Raw genomic sequence first — 15,262 nt, forward strand, 5'->3', positions numbered from 1 at the left:
AATCCTCTCACACACATGTCTTTGAAAGACTTTCCCATTCACCAACTCCGCCCCCCGCTCCCCACCGGCAGCAACTGCGGCTTTGGAGGTCTAACACTTGTTTTGACCATCACAGCTTCAACGTTTCACGGAATATCAGCGGTTTTTTTTTGCATATTCATTCTTTTTCACTTCATCGGCACCTTCACTTACACTCATGTTGTTCACAATGCGGAGACACCTCTCCACGCCGCAGAGTCCGTTCACGATCCCGGTTTTTTGTGGCATTTTTGCGTCCGTTTCCATCTCTCTGCACGGAGCTCCCGCTAGCAATCTCACTTGTTACCAGATTCCCGCTCCGGTTGCCTCCGTGCAAGAGTTGGTGCACCGCTCGGGGGTTGTGGTGGAAGGGAAACTGCAGCAGGAGGGACAGGAGAACGACATCAACCAGGAGGAGAGAGATACTCTCTTCCAAGAACGGGCTCGGGCAAAACTCAACGAGAGCGAGGTGCAGAAAATGGAAGAACACCTCAAAACCTCGGAGGAGTCATTACCGAACAAGACCTCTGGCTCGGAACCCTACCAGGTCAGGGTGAAGGTGCACCAAGTATGGGAAGTTAAAGCCGGGGGTCTGGAGAAGGATACGGTGGTGTCCCTAGTTTGGAACCTGGATGTAAACTGTTCGGCGCTGAAGAAGGACAGGAGATATATGTTCTTTATGGAGCCTACAAATGACACCTCAGTGTTCAATGCCATTTTCCCACCTGTCGAGACCCGACGAAGCGTGAGAAAAGATGTCAGCAAAGTACTTTGTCAGGATTGCGGTAAGTTCGGATATATTACATTAATACAACTTTAGATTCCCCCGTGATTGCACGTGAGTAAAACAAGCTAAAAACGACGGCAAAGCTTTTTTCATACATTCAGAATACCAGTCATCAAACACTACCAATGTCCCGAACAGTGACGCTATTAGGACTTTTTAAAAAGTTTGCTTAAGCTGTTCTTCGAATGGTTTATTTCAATATTTGTGACACAAGCCCAAAACTCCACAGATGGTCTAAGATATGGCTTTCACTTGCAGTGAACTGTTACAAACCTATTTTATTGAAGTAAGCACATTGTAGTTTGTAAAGCAAATTGAGGCACTAACGTTTTGCACACAAAGAAGAATTTTAAAGAGCACCATCGTTGTATTGGCGGAGCTAAATCTTTAACGGCACAAATGCCTTCGGTCGGTCCCTCTGTCAGCATGTCTTAACAAAGAGGATAAAGGTGGTTGAGAAGCCCCTTATAGGTATTAATTTTATTCATCTCAGTTCAATCCAATTTAGTAGTTTTTGGCAGATGGCAAACGTTGTGAGTTACAGCCGCAGTTGCACCTAATGTGACGTATAGTTATAATTCCATTTTATTGTATGCCTCATCTAAACCACCCACTATTATACATATTTGATTTTTGTATTGTATTGGGTTGTATTGTCTCTCTGTATTAAAATGTGGAGAACCCCTCTTCACCTCATCCGTGTGAATGCATCCTCCGTCCCGTCCGGATGCTGTCCCAAAAATGGAAATATAGGCATTGTTTCATCCGTGTTTTTCTACCCATTTTTTGCTGATTTATAAAATGACCCAAAATATGATCTGAATAATGTGAGACAGGCGCGGTGCAAAAACACGTGAAAACACAGCGAGGGAGTGGGGATACACCAAGAAAGAATGCCCCGGGCTGCGCTGACTGCGTCGTGATGGCCGCGGGAGCTCTCCACAATCGGCGGTGCTGAATTTGATTGACAGGGAATGCCCGTTTCGTGTGCTGAGGTTTTTTTTTTCAAAACTAGAAGAATGACAGATATGTCAATAATCTTCTAAAAAAGCAATTTTTACCAACTGTGATTGGTGATATTGTCCGTGGTGCTTTAGATTTCCTTAGATTTAGCTGTTAAAGGTATTGAAAAATTTATTTTCATAAATATTTTGCAAACCATATTCTGAACGTGTTAACCTGTCTTATAGTGTGTAATTTTTTCCATTTTAAAAGCAAGGATAAAGGCACATGTGGTTCTGCAATATTATGCCTTTACATCTGCTGAACAGATAAGCCTTGCCACTATAATACACATTTAAGTCTTTAATAAGATTGTATTATTAAACATTACCTTACATAGAGCAGCGTTCATCATAACGTCCTATTTAAAAGAACAGAGAGCTGAGACTGTATCACATACATAACAATAACTTTATTCCAGAGACATGCTCTTAATGTTCCTAAATGCTGACTGCCCCTCACAAATATACAGCAATTGAAGAACATTTACAGACAGAAAATTAAAATTTACTATTTACAACCAAAGGCTTCTCTTGTTGGGGGATTTTCTATTATATATTAAGAATGCAGGATATCTGAGTTAAACACACCACCAGATGCAAAACCAAATGCAAAACAAGCCACACAGGAAGTTCAAACATTTTTATGAAATGATTGACATGCAAATGTAACGAATCAATCATCTGAGGAATCAAACAATCTGTCACAACCTGGATGCTTTGCATTTTGGAGATACAGACTCGTATGTTGTGTGTGAAGGCATGACTAAATTGTGAGCAGCCCGGCTCTTATGCACCAGCAATCATTTGCACTTTGAGCATGCACGCATGCACAGTCACTCACACGCACATGCATGCAGCACACATGCACACATGTGCACACACACACACACAATACCCACTCCACAAAAATAGCACAACCACAGCTCAGAGGCCACGGTTACTTCTGTCGATCCCCATATTACTGCCTTTTTGCAGTCTAGTGGTAAAACACAGGTACTGCCATTACTTTGAAGCAGCCAATGTCTCCATCCGTCATTCAAGCGATGAGTGTGGTACAGTACTATTTCAAGGGCTGAATAGTCAAAACTCACGTATCAGCATTTTTATAGATTTTCTTTAAAGGTTTTGGAATTTACAATTGTATGGTCGCTAAATACACATTTCTTACTATTACTGTGACAATAGTGTGTCCATATTTAAATCACCATTCTGCTCCAATGAGACTTTTTTGATCCTTCACATTCCATGTTGTATGAAAACATGGAACTCTTAATTACCTGGATATTGCTTCTCTTGGTAATGACATTTGCTTCATGGACTAAGAAGTCTGTTAGTCATTCATTTATTTTGTCATAGTTCTGTGTTGTCAATCTGCTGTGTCCAATCACCATCCACATCCTCTTCACATAAACCTAATCAATTCACCAGTGGAGGAGTGATGGCGCTTACTGTACAAGGCAAAAGGTGAAGAGAAGGCTGACTATTAATTTATTCACATTTTAATGCTAAAGGGTAATTAGTTTCACATTAATTCAACTACAATAGAACATCAGCAGTGGTTGTATATAAGTGTAGAAGCCGAACTGGTTAATAGGGAATTACACGTACACCGCATGTCTCAACATTTAGTATACTGAATCAGTTGCCATGTGACAAATATCACTTACAGTTTTATCAATATTAAAGTAGTCACAAAACAATTCTTTGACAAGGTATTCTTGAATTTGCTTCATAAGTTTTTGTGTATTTCCTACAGCTACCAGTGAACTTTAGTAAGTAATCCCAGTACAGAGCTCAGCGCAACTCAATGCATCAGGTGTTATATCTGAATTGTCTAAAAGGACCAACATTAATGCCTGCATTCTTCTGAAGGGGATAATTTGCCCAATGAACAAAAATACATGGAATGGCATATATGTTTTTATTTTGATTATGAAAGCAACTTTTAAAACATGGATCTTTAAGCTTCTTAATCTTAATCACAACTGTTATTAATCTGAAATACTAATCTTCTCAAATGTTGGTGGAAGACATTCCTGAGAAATGGCAACCCTTTCACAATATGTTACATGACCTAATTGCCAGTGTTCTTCGTGATAGCATTTCCGTTCACTCTCTGAGTGCTGTAATGTTCCTGTGGGGGACAAAATATATTTTGTTCATAGCCAAATTAATTTGCGTTGAAGTGCAGTGTTGATACTGAAAGATGAAAGCTGTTTTCCCACAAGGACTTGGAATCATTTTTGTTTGGAATACTGTCAATACATAATTGTGTAATTTAAGTTGCCGTGCAGAGGTGATTTGGTGCCTTGCAAGGATGTTGCTGAATGCGCAAAATATTCAAAACAAGGCCTGGCAATTGGTCTTTGCCAAGTCTCCCCATGTGACAAAGATGTGGTGTTTACATCTTTTTGACAGTCATCTAAGACTGTTTATTGTAGGCTTCAGACATAATTGTGATGGCAAAAGTCCATCTCAAGTCAATCCCATGGCACTGATAGCCTGTGTTCATCTGTAATTTTGACATTTGTATTTGAACGCACTCATGCTTATGATTTCTTCCAAAATGACTGAAATGTACTGTCAGGACATTATTCCTTGAAAAAAATGTTGTCCATCATTCCTTTTCAGAGAAAATAGCATCATTGTATTAATATAACAGTCTGCTTAAAATAAATGTACTATCTGATTTTTTTTAGCTACCACAAGAATAGAGGATTACCTCTCAATAGTAGTAGTGTACTGTAGTCCCCTCTCTGTCTTCACTGAAGACACACACTGTACAGCAGCAATGCTGCTCTCACAACAGTTTGGGCCAGATGAGCAGTCAGTGCTGGGTTTGCAGCATAAATGTGATGAGAACAGTTAGTATTACATCGTGCTTATTTATAAGGGTGTGGTTTCTTAAATATTCTACTTTTAGCTTGCATAAAATGTGATTCAATAATACACTTTTTATACTTATATTAAGGGGCTCTAATACCGGTGTTTTTACACTATACCTACAGATTAACTACCATGTCCATATACACTGTAATGAAAACAGACTACCGATTTTAATGACAGAATCCAAAAACGTTGTCAGGGACAAAACAGGTCGTCAACAGGAATCAGAAGCACTCCAAACCAGAATCCAAAAACACAAAAGCAAGGTCCAAAAACAGGCGAGAGGTCAAAACACAGGAATAACACAGTCAAATGGCTGAGAGCAGGCTTGGTAATGAATCAACGAAACAATACCTCACAATGAGGTAACTGAAACTGAGTCCTTATAAAGGCAGGGCTTGATTGAAGGAATGAATCAATGGTGTGCTTGAGTGGGTGTGGTTGAGCCAGGCTGAAGTGGGTGTGGCTGAGCTGGCTGAGCGTGTTGAGCTGGGCATGGCTGAGCAGGCTGACTGGGAGAGGGTGTGACAACACTATGGCTGTTACTCAAGTGTAATTACACAAACCATTTGTTTAACACTTTTAAGAACTATACAACTACATGTATGTGTATACACACAGTAGTTATACTGCAGGTACAGAGTAAATGCATACTTATTAGGGCCACAGAGTGGGACCATATTGACATTGATATTGATGATATTGCATATTGAAGTTCATAATGATATATTGCTGGTAGGAGTTAATTGTGATTATGTTATGATCTGTATATTTTATGATATACCTTAAGGATTGGCTGCTAAATGGGTCAACCTTTGACATCCGTAATTTATAATAAAAATTGTTAAGACCCAGTGAACAGGTGCATTAGAATCAGCTCCCATAGGTATGACCCTGGATGTGTATTCAGACAAAAATGTTTAACAAGTGCAACAGGTATGACACAAAATTAGTGGGATCTTTGAAGTTTGGCAATCAATAATATGAAGTTCACAACAGGTGCACTGTATGTACTGTCTGCAATATAATATAATATAGAGAATATAAAGTTTTCAGTCACAGAGATGGCCACATGTTAAGATATGATGAGCGCTATAGAAATAGCATGCTATATCCAACTGCTGCACTATTCTCATAAATGCCTGTAGCATGGCTGATGCCTCTGCTGGCCTCATAGAAAAAACTATACAATACTATACTATAGAAGCTGCAAGAAGCTTGTCCACCAAAATGTTTATACGTTCACAGCAGCTTGTATCCTTAAGCTTTTCTGTTGTGAAGCACTTGCCTCTAGTAAGGACAAATAGAACCAATTTTTCCTCAGGATATGACTGTAAGCACCAATATGAAAGCTGCCTTTCATTTTCATGTTTGATTTTGATTTTAATCATTCTTAGTGAGGTTAGTATTGCTGGATCGGGATGTTGTCATATATTTTGTATTCAGCAGAATTTAAACACTACATAGCATGTTGCGAGGCCACTCCTGACCTGATTTCAACATACAAATGAAGTAGATGTCAAGTGGAAGTGCATAGAAAGAGCAAGAAAGAGAATTATAATGACTGTAGAATTACTTTCAATCTCCTAAAATATTTTGGCTTCACTTGCCAGTATACCAGTAACTCCAAATCCTTCATTTCTCCAGTATTGCTTCATTGAGTATGGGTACACAAGTAATGCTGTAAGGAGCTTTCGAGTCTTTGTGAGCTGAATGTTGCTGTTTGTTCCTGTCACCTGGAACCAGTACAATAGCTCACGTGGAAATGCACCATGGCATTGTTTTAAACGTTCAGGCTTTGACATTCATTTCCCTTATGTTCTGTAATGCAATCAGACAAGTGTACATATGCAGTGCAGTCATGCTGTTGATCGCTCATGCTCAACTTCCAGCTGCTAGCGTCTCAGCGAGTTGAAGAATTCAGTTCCTTCATTCACTTGGAAATATTTAAAGATGCTTTCATACCCAGAATTCCAAAATAACAGCATGCTCACTGGCCTTTTCAGGACTGTAGCTGAATGCAGTAATGAAAATGAAAGGTTTGCTCTCTCTGCAGGCTAACTTCTCTGCACAGTCATGTTGGAGTGCCGATATTAAAAACCTTTTTATTGCCCTACTTTGAAGGGAATTTATTCATGTTTGTGCTTTCCTCAAGGTGGAGTGGACATGATACTTAAGGTGTGATTTATTCTGTATGATCTGCATCTCCCCAGCGCCTACCCAGTGGTCTGTGGTTTTCAGTTATTTCATTACAGGCTGAATTGTGGTGTTGTAGTTTTCAGCTGAAGCACTTCCATGTTTGATGTTCACTGATAAAGGGGGAGAGACCTGCATCTGACCAGAGTAAATTGAAAAGCTGAGATTGGATTGAAAAATTAAGTTTGAAGCAAAATGGGTTACAGTGGTATGCTGGAGAACTGGCCTATTTTACTCCACTAATAGTCTAAAGGAGTCTTTTGAGGCATTCTGCAGAATATTGCAATTAAATTGCCAATGACAGATGAATGGAAAACACCAGAAGTGAGGAAGACAGTCCACCTAAATGCACATGGTGCTGCAAAAGAAAGACCAAAATGGGAAAAGGAACTCTGCACGCATACTTTGCAGATGGTACGGGAGACTCTTGCCATTTGCAGATTTGTGTATTTGTGGTTTCAAATATTTGTGCTAGGCAGCACTCCCTGTTCTGCCTTCACTCACAGTTCTTGGGCCACAGAGTGTCACACTAACCCTTGCTTTTGTTTATAAAAAAAACATTTGTGCAGGCATTAGGTAATATTTCTTCACACAGACAGTTATAAATACACAGAATTGCTTAATGAAATTTTATAGTGCAAACAGAGGGCATCCATTTTAGAAAGACGGGAAATCACATGCTAAAACAACAACAGGATTTTGTATGACAAATATGCAATGGCAAAATAACATTGTAGTCTGACTGTCAAGATGTATTAGTGGGTCTGTTTGCCCGAGAGGAGCAAAACAGAGCATAATTGCAGCACATTTTAATAAATTAACTAATGTAAGAGGCTTTTATGGTGTTGTGTCTCTCTAAAAGACTGCTAAATCAAAGTGTCACTGAAACGATGGCTGAAATGATATTGGCTTGCATTAGTCAGGATCCTTTTTCCCGTGATTGTCATCCAAAGCAGTTGCATCCAAAACACCGTCATCCTCGCCTTATGACAGACTAATGATCATCTATTATAAAGTTTTCCCTCAGACCTGATTCAGTTCCCAGAAGCATCATCTGTACAGTATGCTGTGGATGAAATGCCAGCACTGTGGCAGGGCTCCTGTCCATGCATATGTGTGTGTATCTTTTTTAATTTTGAAAAAAAAAAGCATAATTATTTTTTTGTGGTTGTGACATTAAAATAAATATTTGTGCCGGTTCCCCATCCAGCACTCAGTAGCTGTTTGGCATGTAACTGCAACCAAAGAAGTAGCGTTACACCTTATTACTCTTGTTCTGCTTGTTTGCATTACAGCAGTACACAAGAGTTAATTCTCATCCCATAGTTACACCAAAGACTTTTACCTCTAATCATCATCAAAGCAGAGTTTGTTATATTACTTGAGTGGGGTCTGTTGTGAAAGGGAAAACTATCAGAGTGTTATAGACCTCATTGGTATTGGTAATAGTAGCCCCAATTCAATGATTGAATGACACCCTAAGAGCTCTCACATAGTGATTGAAATGGTCTACCCATGTGAATATCAATATTGTGCTTCTGAGGCAGTTAATCATGAAACCCATTGAAATGTAGTACAAGAGGGAGTTGCCAACACACCAAGTGAAAGAGAGACCTCAAATGGCAAAAGCAGGAAAAGACAAAATGCACTCCTCTGTTTTGTAGCAGCCTTAGAAATACAGATTTATTTCAGTGACAGTATGAACAAAGCCCTGTGTTCTGATTTTGAGAGGTCTGAGCCCCAGATACAATTCCACTTACTGTTAAATGCAATTGGTTTTACTACTGCTTCTTTCAAAAAGTTGGATGAGTTCAGCAATCACCAGAGTTAATTTTACATTTTTGCTAAAGTTGGAAAAAACACTTGCATTTATTGGTGAGTCTCACCTAAGGATAAATGTTTATTTTATTTATGTTTTATATGCAACCCTGCTTGAAATCATAAATTGGCTTGTCTCACCATGACAACCTTTGCAGTTTTTCCTACAGTGGAACACAGTCAAGTTGGCCCTACTTGGAAACGAGGTGCTACTCCCTTGAAGTCATCTGAGCAACTTCTAGGTGTGGGACAGATTGCACACAAACGCTTAGAAAAGCCCTGGACAAACGCTTGTTAAAATCAGGCATCAGAGCTCTTTTGAGTGCAACTAAAACAAGTGAAGTTAATTCAGCTCTTCATCTTGCAGCAGTTTGTAAGTTCAATTTAGGTGAAGCATTGAAGGAGCAAAGTTTCTGTGCACTCATACAACGTCTATGTTTCTCAATACTCCCAACCTGCTATTGTGTGTGTCTCAAAGCTTTAATGAGACAGGAAAACCGCTAAATGATTTCAGTCCTCAAAGGCAGTAAAGGAGCTGAACTACTCAAAGTGCCACTCGTCAACTCAACGATTTCTCCCGAAGCAGGGTGTTGGATCATTAGTTCAGTACCTCATTAGTGTCTCAGGTGACCTTTCAGTTACAATGGCAAACAGCAGGGAGAAGCAATGACAGTACTGTGTGCTGCCATGCTGGAAAATGTAACAGTCAGAGAATGTGTCATTTGTCCAAACAGACGCATGTTCACAGAGTACAGAAGTCAGGAAATCACTCATTTAAAATCTAAGCTATGAGGCATTGCGTTTGAAAACATTAGAGGAAGTTTCCTGTAAAACAACAATGCAATCTTGGAAATGGAAATGGAAATTTTCAAAAGAAAATGCATATTCTTTAAGTACAGCTCTCACCAGACAAACCATGTCAGGTTGTTTAAATATGACAATTTAATAGATACAATTATATCTGTTGGAAGAAAAAAATAGTCAGAAATAGGTTTACTCAAAAATGAAAACCAATCAACCTGAAACAAGTTTCTAAAATGGGGTGTGGCTTTAGGCTGGGACATATTAGAGTGTGAGTCTACGGAGCAAGCTGGCAAGCTGTATGGTGTGAAGTTTTTATGGGTTGCTAGACATGCGCCTACAAAAAAAACACATTTGAGAAAAACATTACAAATTTTTTGTAAATATGATACATGTTCCATAGCAATACACAAGGAATTAACACATAGAATAGCATCCAAGACTTCCTGAACATGTTCTGTGAATGACATCACAGAAGCTATGGGTTCTGGGACTTCTGAAACAGCCATCAGTTACAGAAGATAAAATGGTCTTCTGTCGTACCTTTTCCAAAACATTATGATAAAAATTTTATTTGTAATATGGGGTTTTCATCATATTTAAAATCAAGATGGAAGGCGAGGGGGGCCGCTTGCATATTTAAGGGGTGTAAAAATGATTTTCTTCTTGAAAAAAATGTATATGTTCTTTCAACAATGGTTATGACATTGATTGATTGCAAGGTCTTGCACTTTCTTAGGGAACTGCAAGTCCTGATTGCCACGTCAGCTGACTGTTTCAGTCCATTTGACTAATTGGTGACTATTGATTCTTCTTTGGGGTTTCAACAGATGAAAAAACAGTTTGGCAAAACATTTTGAAACATTTAAATTAGCTCTGTTGAGTGATGTTTAAAAAACCTGATCATTATTTGTTAACTGCTCTGATTGGAGTTTAAGTCCAGTAATAGAGTTTGTACAATAAGCGATGTTCAGCAACTTTAGCAGTTTATGTTCAATCAACTTTACCTTTGAAAGCAGGTTTATGTGATTACAGCATGCCTCTCTCAAAATGTCACATTAATTTGTATGAATAATTGTAAAATAGTTAATAGTAAAACTTGTAACAGGGACATTTTGGAAATATTTTTAATGTGTAATAAATGAATGCAGTTTCAGTAAACCTCTCTAAAAATAACCTTCTCAGAAATCCTGAAACGGAGAGATAGCCAACATTAATACATGGCAGATATTTTGAAGTGCAGTTATGTAATGTAGATATAGTATCATAAAATTGATCTGAATTGAGTTTTTTATTCTCAATAGATCATGTAATATTCAAAATGGATACACTAGTTCAGGCTGCCTTAATCATACCATACTGATGCTGCTTAAGGTTGGACAAGTAATAAGCATTTGAAATAGACTTCGGGCAAGAGATATCATAGAGGCTTAATCCCCTGTTCTCCAGCAGATTACCCTGTAATTCCAGGTTTATATAGCTCTGCTTGTAAACCAGCATGTCCTACATTTGCCATCAGTCCACATGAAATGGGCTTTTGAAAAAGCTAAAATACCAGCAATGAAAAGAAGGAAATGGCAAGTAGTTAAAATCCACAGCTAGCTGTAAGCAACATTAGCTTCTTTGCTTCTTTTGTCACTGGTTAACTAGCTAGCTAGCGATATATGTGATATATTCAAAAACCTTCCATAACGATAACTAGCTTGCTAGCTAACTGACCCTACTCTACTTAAGAGTCCCTGGATTATAAAGGAACTATATCCAGATAACCTACTAATCCAACTGTTAGAGAGCTAACCTGACAGCACGATGGATACCAGAAAACAGATGTACAAGCATATGTGTATACTACAGGTAAGTATTTAATCTACAAAGCGTAATTGATGAGGTAATTAATGAGTTAAACATCAGTACATTAAATATTGTTGGATCCATTTACTTAGGGGATTCACTCATTGGATGGTAGCCTGTATGAACATATAAAAGGTTCAAAAGAATTTAAATTGGCATTGTACATTACCAATGACCCCATGGAATTATGTGATTATTATTTGTATGCGCTCCTGTAAAATTTGAAAGACCTAAGTTTCAAGAGGTAAGGTGCTTTGAAAGCAAGCTGCGCCCTACAGCCTAGATTAGAAACCGGCCATGTCATTTGCTGACAACACCAAGGACAGTAGTGGAACAAATTGTCTTCGTTCCCTCAAGGACAGGGATGGGTAGGGCAGTCAGTTTCCTTGTCTCACCCCTCTTAGGCACCCTGTGATTTGTCAGGTGCCTTATAGTTGCCCCGGTGATGTCATTGGAATAGCACCCACGAGATCTAATGAGGGCCGCTGTAGTGCTCTGCAGAGTGCAGAGATTGCTGCGATGAGATGAGCTTAATGTGCGATCTGCGATTCGAAAAACCATCGCATAAAGGAGGAAAAAAGCTTGACAACATGGAAAAACTGTAAGAGAATAACATCTGTTACTAAAGTATATTGCAATATTATTTTGTTAAAATGTAATAATGTGCCATTGAAGTCTATGGGCCTTGTTCTGCGTTTACTCTGTTACATGTACCTGTGGCTGATATAGTTAGAATTGAAGAGAATTATTGCAGAATGGAGGAGAAGAGAAGAGCAACTCCAACGAGTTCATTTCAGTGAGGGTGTTGTCCACTCCTGGACATCTGTGATTGAAGCCCCACTAATGTAAAAAAAGTCCATTGCTTCTTTCCAGCCAGGCCAGCCATTGCCCTCCGCTCGCTGCATTACCTTAGACTGAATTCTTGTACCTTTTGGTCATTCTAGCCATCTAAGCTACTTGGGCAGCACCCCTGCACTTTAAAGGTCATCTGGTATCCTTCATTCAGGCTCCTGTTCACCTCAATACCATCTTCATCTTCATTGTACGGCTAGTGTAACCATATTCTATAATCATTATTGTGGTGGGTCTTACACATCTGTTGTTCGAACTTCGAGCCACGTGTCCCTGGGGTTCAGCGAAGGACATTTGCAATATTCAGGGTGATTTGGATGTAACTGACAAATGGCAGCTCGCAGAAGTACCGCTGGAAGTATAGGATTGCGTCCATGTTGACCAGCAGCTTTGGACAGTGCACGATGATTCCTGAGTGTCCTGCTCTAGCACCCCGCCACATGCTCTCATTTGTCGTAAGATGAGATAGCGAGGCACAGTGTCAAGCAGCGCTCAGCACACAGTGAAAACAGAGGTCTTTTCAAGAGTGTGGGAGACAGCCGCAGGTGGCCGCGAAGGAGCTAACCCTTGGAATGCCTACAGCTGGCTGTTGCGTGTGTGCGCACGTGTGTGTGTGTGTGTGTGTGTCTGGGGGGTGGGGTAGCTATTCCTTGTTGGTGGCAATTTCATCATCCTCAGCTTTTATTCACTCTTTGGTGGCTAAGGAACTGTCTTCCTCATTGGATTAGCACTCTTCCTACGTGAAATAAAATCCCAATCTATATCACTTCAATCAGCACTAGATGGAAGGAAACTGTGGATTGGGGAAAACGATGCTTATCCAATGTGAGAACCCTGGTCATGTCCTGAGCTTGGATTTATGCTCAGTCAGGGTAAAGAAGCTATTAAATCAAAGCTTCTAAAATGAGATTACTGGACTTCATAATTTAGTTGACTGGTCCTATCCTCAGTGCCACTGTCAGTCTTGATTTTTTTGATGGACACGCGGTTAGATGATAGCTAGACACAAAATGATTTGACAGACTTTGTGGAAATACGACAAACAAAAATGCAGACAAAGTTCACAGGTGCTTTCAGAGTTTTAATTTTCTAAGAGCATTCTGTTAATGGCCTAAATGGCCTAATATATTTCTTTATTCTCAATATCAATTTCGTTGTAAAGGTTTTTTCTCACAGATTAGAAACCTGCAATCTGTGGTACAGTACATAGAGCTGTGGGTGGTGTCATGTAGTGGTGGGGAACAACTCCTGATCGCTGCAGGGAGTTTCTTTCTAGTTTCTTTCCACCTCATGTCTAATCAAATTCAAGGTCTAAATCATTTGCTAATGTAAGGATATTCTTTCAATGTGCAGATAACAGGACGTCATGGCTAGCAAATTCACCAGCCTGTATTGGGAAACTTTGATGTCCACATCTGCCATATGAAAACAGAAAAGTGTTCTGTATGATGGCTCGGACTAACACTCAGCATTTAGGCCTTCTTTCCAAGTCTAGGAATTTAATACAATATAAATATATATTTTTTTTAAAGTAAATCAAACAATACTAAAATGATAAACATTGTCTTGTGTTCTGCAGTTTGGAATCTTTCTAAAACAGCATTCATTCAGAATGATTTTGAGCAGCTATGCCAGCTCCATTGTTAATCTAATCCTGAAGCTTTTAAAGTGTCCTGGATAATGTAACTCACCACTCATAGCATTGGTCAGGTCTCAGCCACCCAATGCTAAGGGAAATTAGTCAACTGGCCGCAAAAAAAAAAAAAAACAGACACGTGAGCAATAACAGTGAAGCCCATTGAAGGTAATACGTTATATGGAATATTAGTCTAAGCATGCCGCTCATTGGGCAGAAACTGTGTCGATGTTTCAAGCCTGTGGACTAAATTACAGCTCAGTGTGGCAAGAGGTTAAGTCCTGGGAGCTGTTGTAATTCAGTAAGAAAAGAAATCTCTAGGGCATGGCAGCTGTCTTTCAATCTAAATGGGAGCGTATGTCACTTACGTAATGGCTGGATGAGAGAGTGGAACTGAATTAATATAAAAGTAGGCTGAGGTATGTTAGTTTTTTGTAGCAATGTAAAGGAAATCAAACAGCAAGTAAATGTTCTCAGTTAATCCCAGGGCTTTTCCTCTCCTTTATGATACAGCAGTTTCATGTGAGAGTTATTACAATGATATTTTGTTCCAACAACTTCTTTATGACTGTAGTCTTCAGATGCATTACTGTGCTCTAATGGAGTTTTGGAAGAGGCTGATGACAGTGGTTATAACTGTGTATCAATGCATACTTTGTGAAAAAACAGATGTTTACTTTATATTAGCTTGGACAGAAGATGTTCTGTTGTGTTATACATATTCTGCCTATCCCTGTCAAAAATCTGTTTTACTTCTGGAATTGAAATAGAATGGTACTGTATGCAGTTAATGTCTGTTAAACAGTTTAACTTTTGCTTGTAATTTATTTGTGTATTCTTGAGGGAGCTTTATACACACACACACACAGATGAACTTACACTGTGGGACATGTTGGTGTTTTGTTTCAGGTCAATGCAAAAATCAATATTTTAAGTGTGCCAATCTCACATTCTTCCCCTGAGTGCAGGCATTAATGTCAGCTTACTGGGTCAGCCCAAAGGGGATCACAACTGATCTTGTCAGACAACCTCTTGGAATAGTTCTTGGCCCCGTGCAAAGTAGCTAGTTTCAGTAGCAATGCATTTCCCTCTGCGGGTCTGACAGGTCAGTCTTCATATGGCATTCAGTGACACTTTGCTCAAAATTATATTTTGACAGTTTGCTCTGAACTTCTATATTTATTTGTGCAGTATTTTACTAGCAACATTGCCTATAGTTGCTTTCATTGCCTGAATCAATACTTGGATCAAAGCCAGGCCTGGATGCCATGTTGGTGCTGGTTTCTTGGGTGTAGTGGGGGTGCTTTTCTACCCAGGATTAATACTAAAAATGAAACCCCACTGGTTGATAGGGACACTGCAAAGCAAAAGTTACTTCCTCTTGGATGATATGCTTAGCTATGCCACAATGCT

The 15,262-nt window shown here is 39.3% G+C and overlaps 1 protein-coding gene across 1 annotated transcript in view; it reads left to right on the plus strand.

Annotated features, from left to right (window-relative positions):
- Positions 1-208: 208 nt before the first annotated feature.
- nrg1 (neuregulin 1) overlaps positions 209-15,262 on the plus strand; it is a 144,364-nt gene continuing 129,310 nt past the window's right edge. Inside the window, exon 1 of the mRNA XM_036528612.1 lies at positions 209-803. Within this exon, the coding sequence (XP_036384505.1) occupies positions 209-803 (595 nt within the window). The remainder of the gene's footprint in view (positions 804-15,262) is intronic.

Source organism: Megalops cyprinoides, chromosome 5 (genome assembly GCF_013368585.1).
Source record: "Megalops cyprinoides isolate fMegCyp1 chromosome 5, fMegCyp1.pri, whole genome shotgun sequence".
NCBI classification, from domain to species: Eukaryota; Metazoa; Chordata; class Actinopteri; order Elopiformes; family Megalopidae; genus Megalops; species Megalops cyprinoides.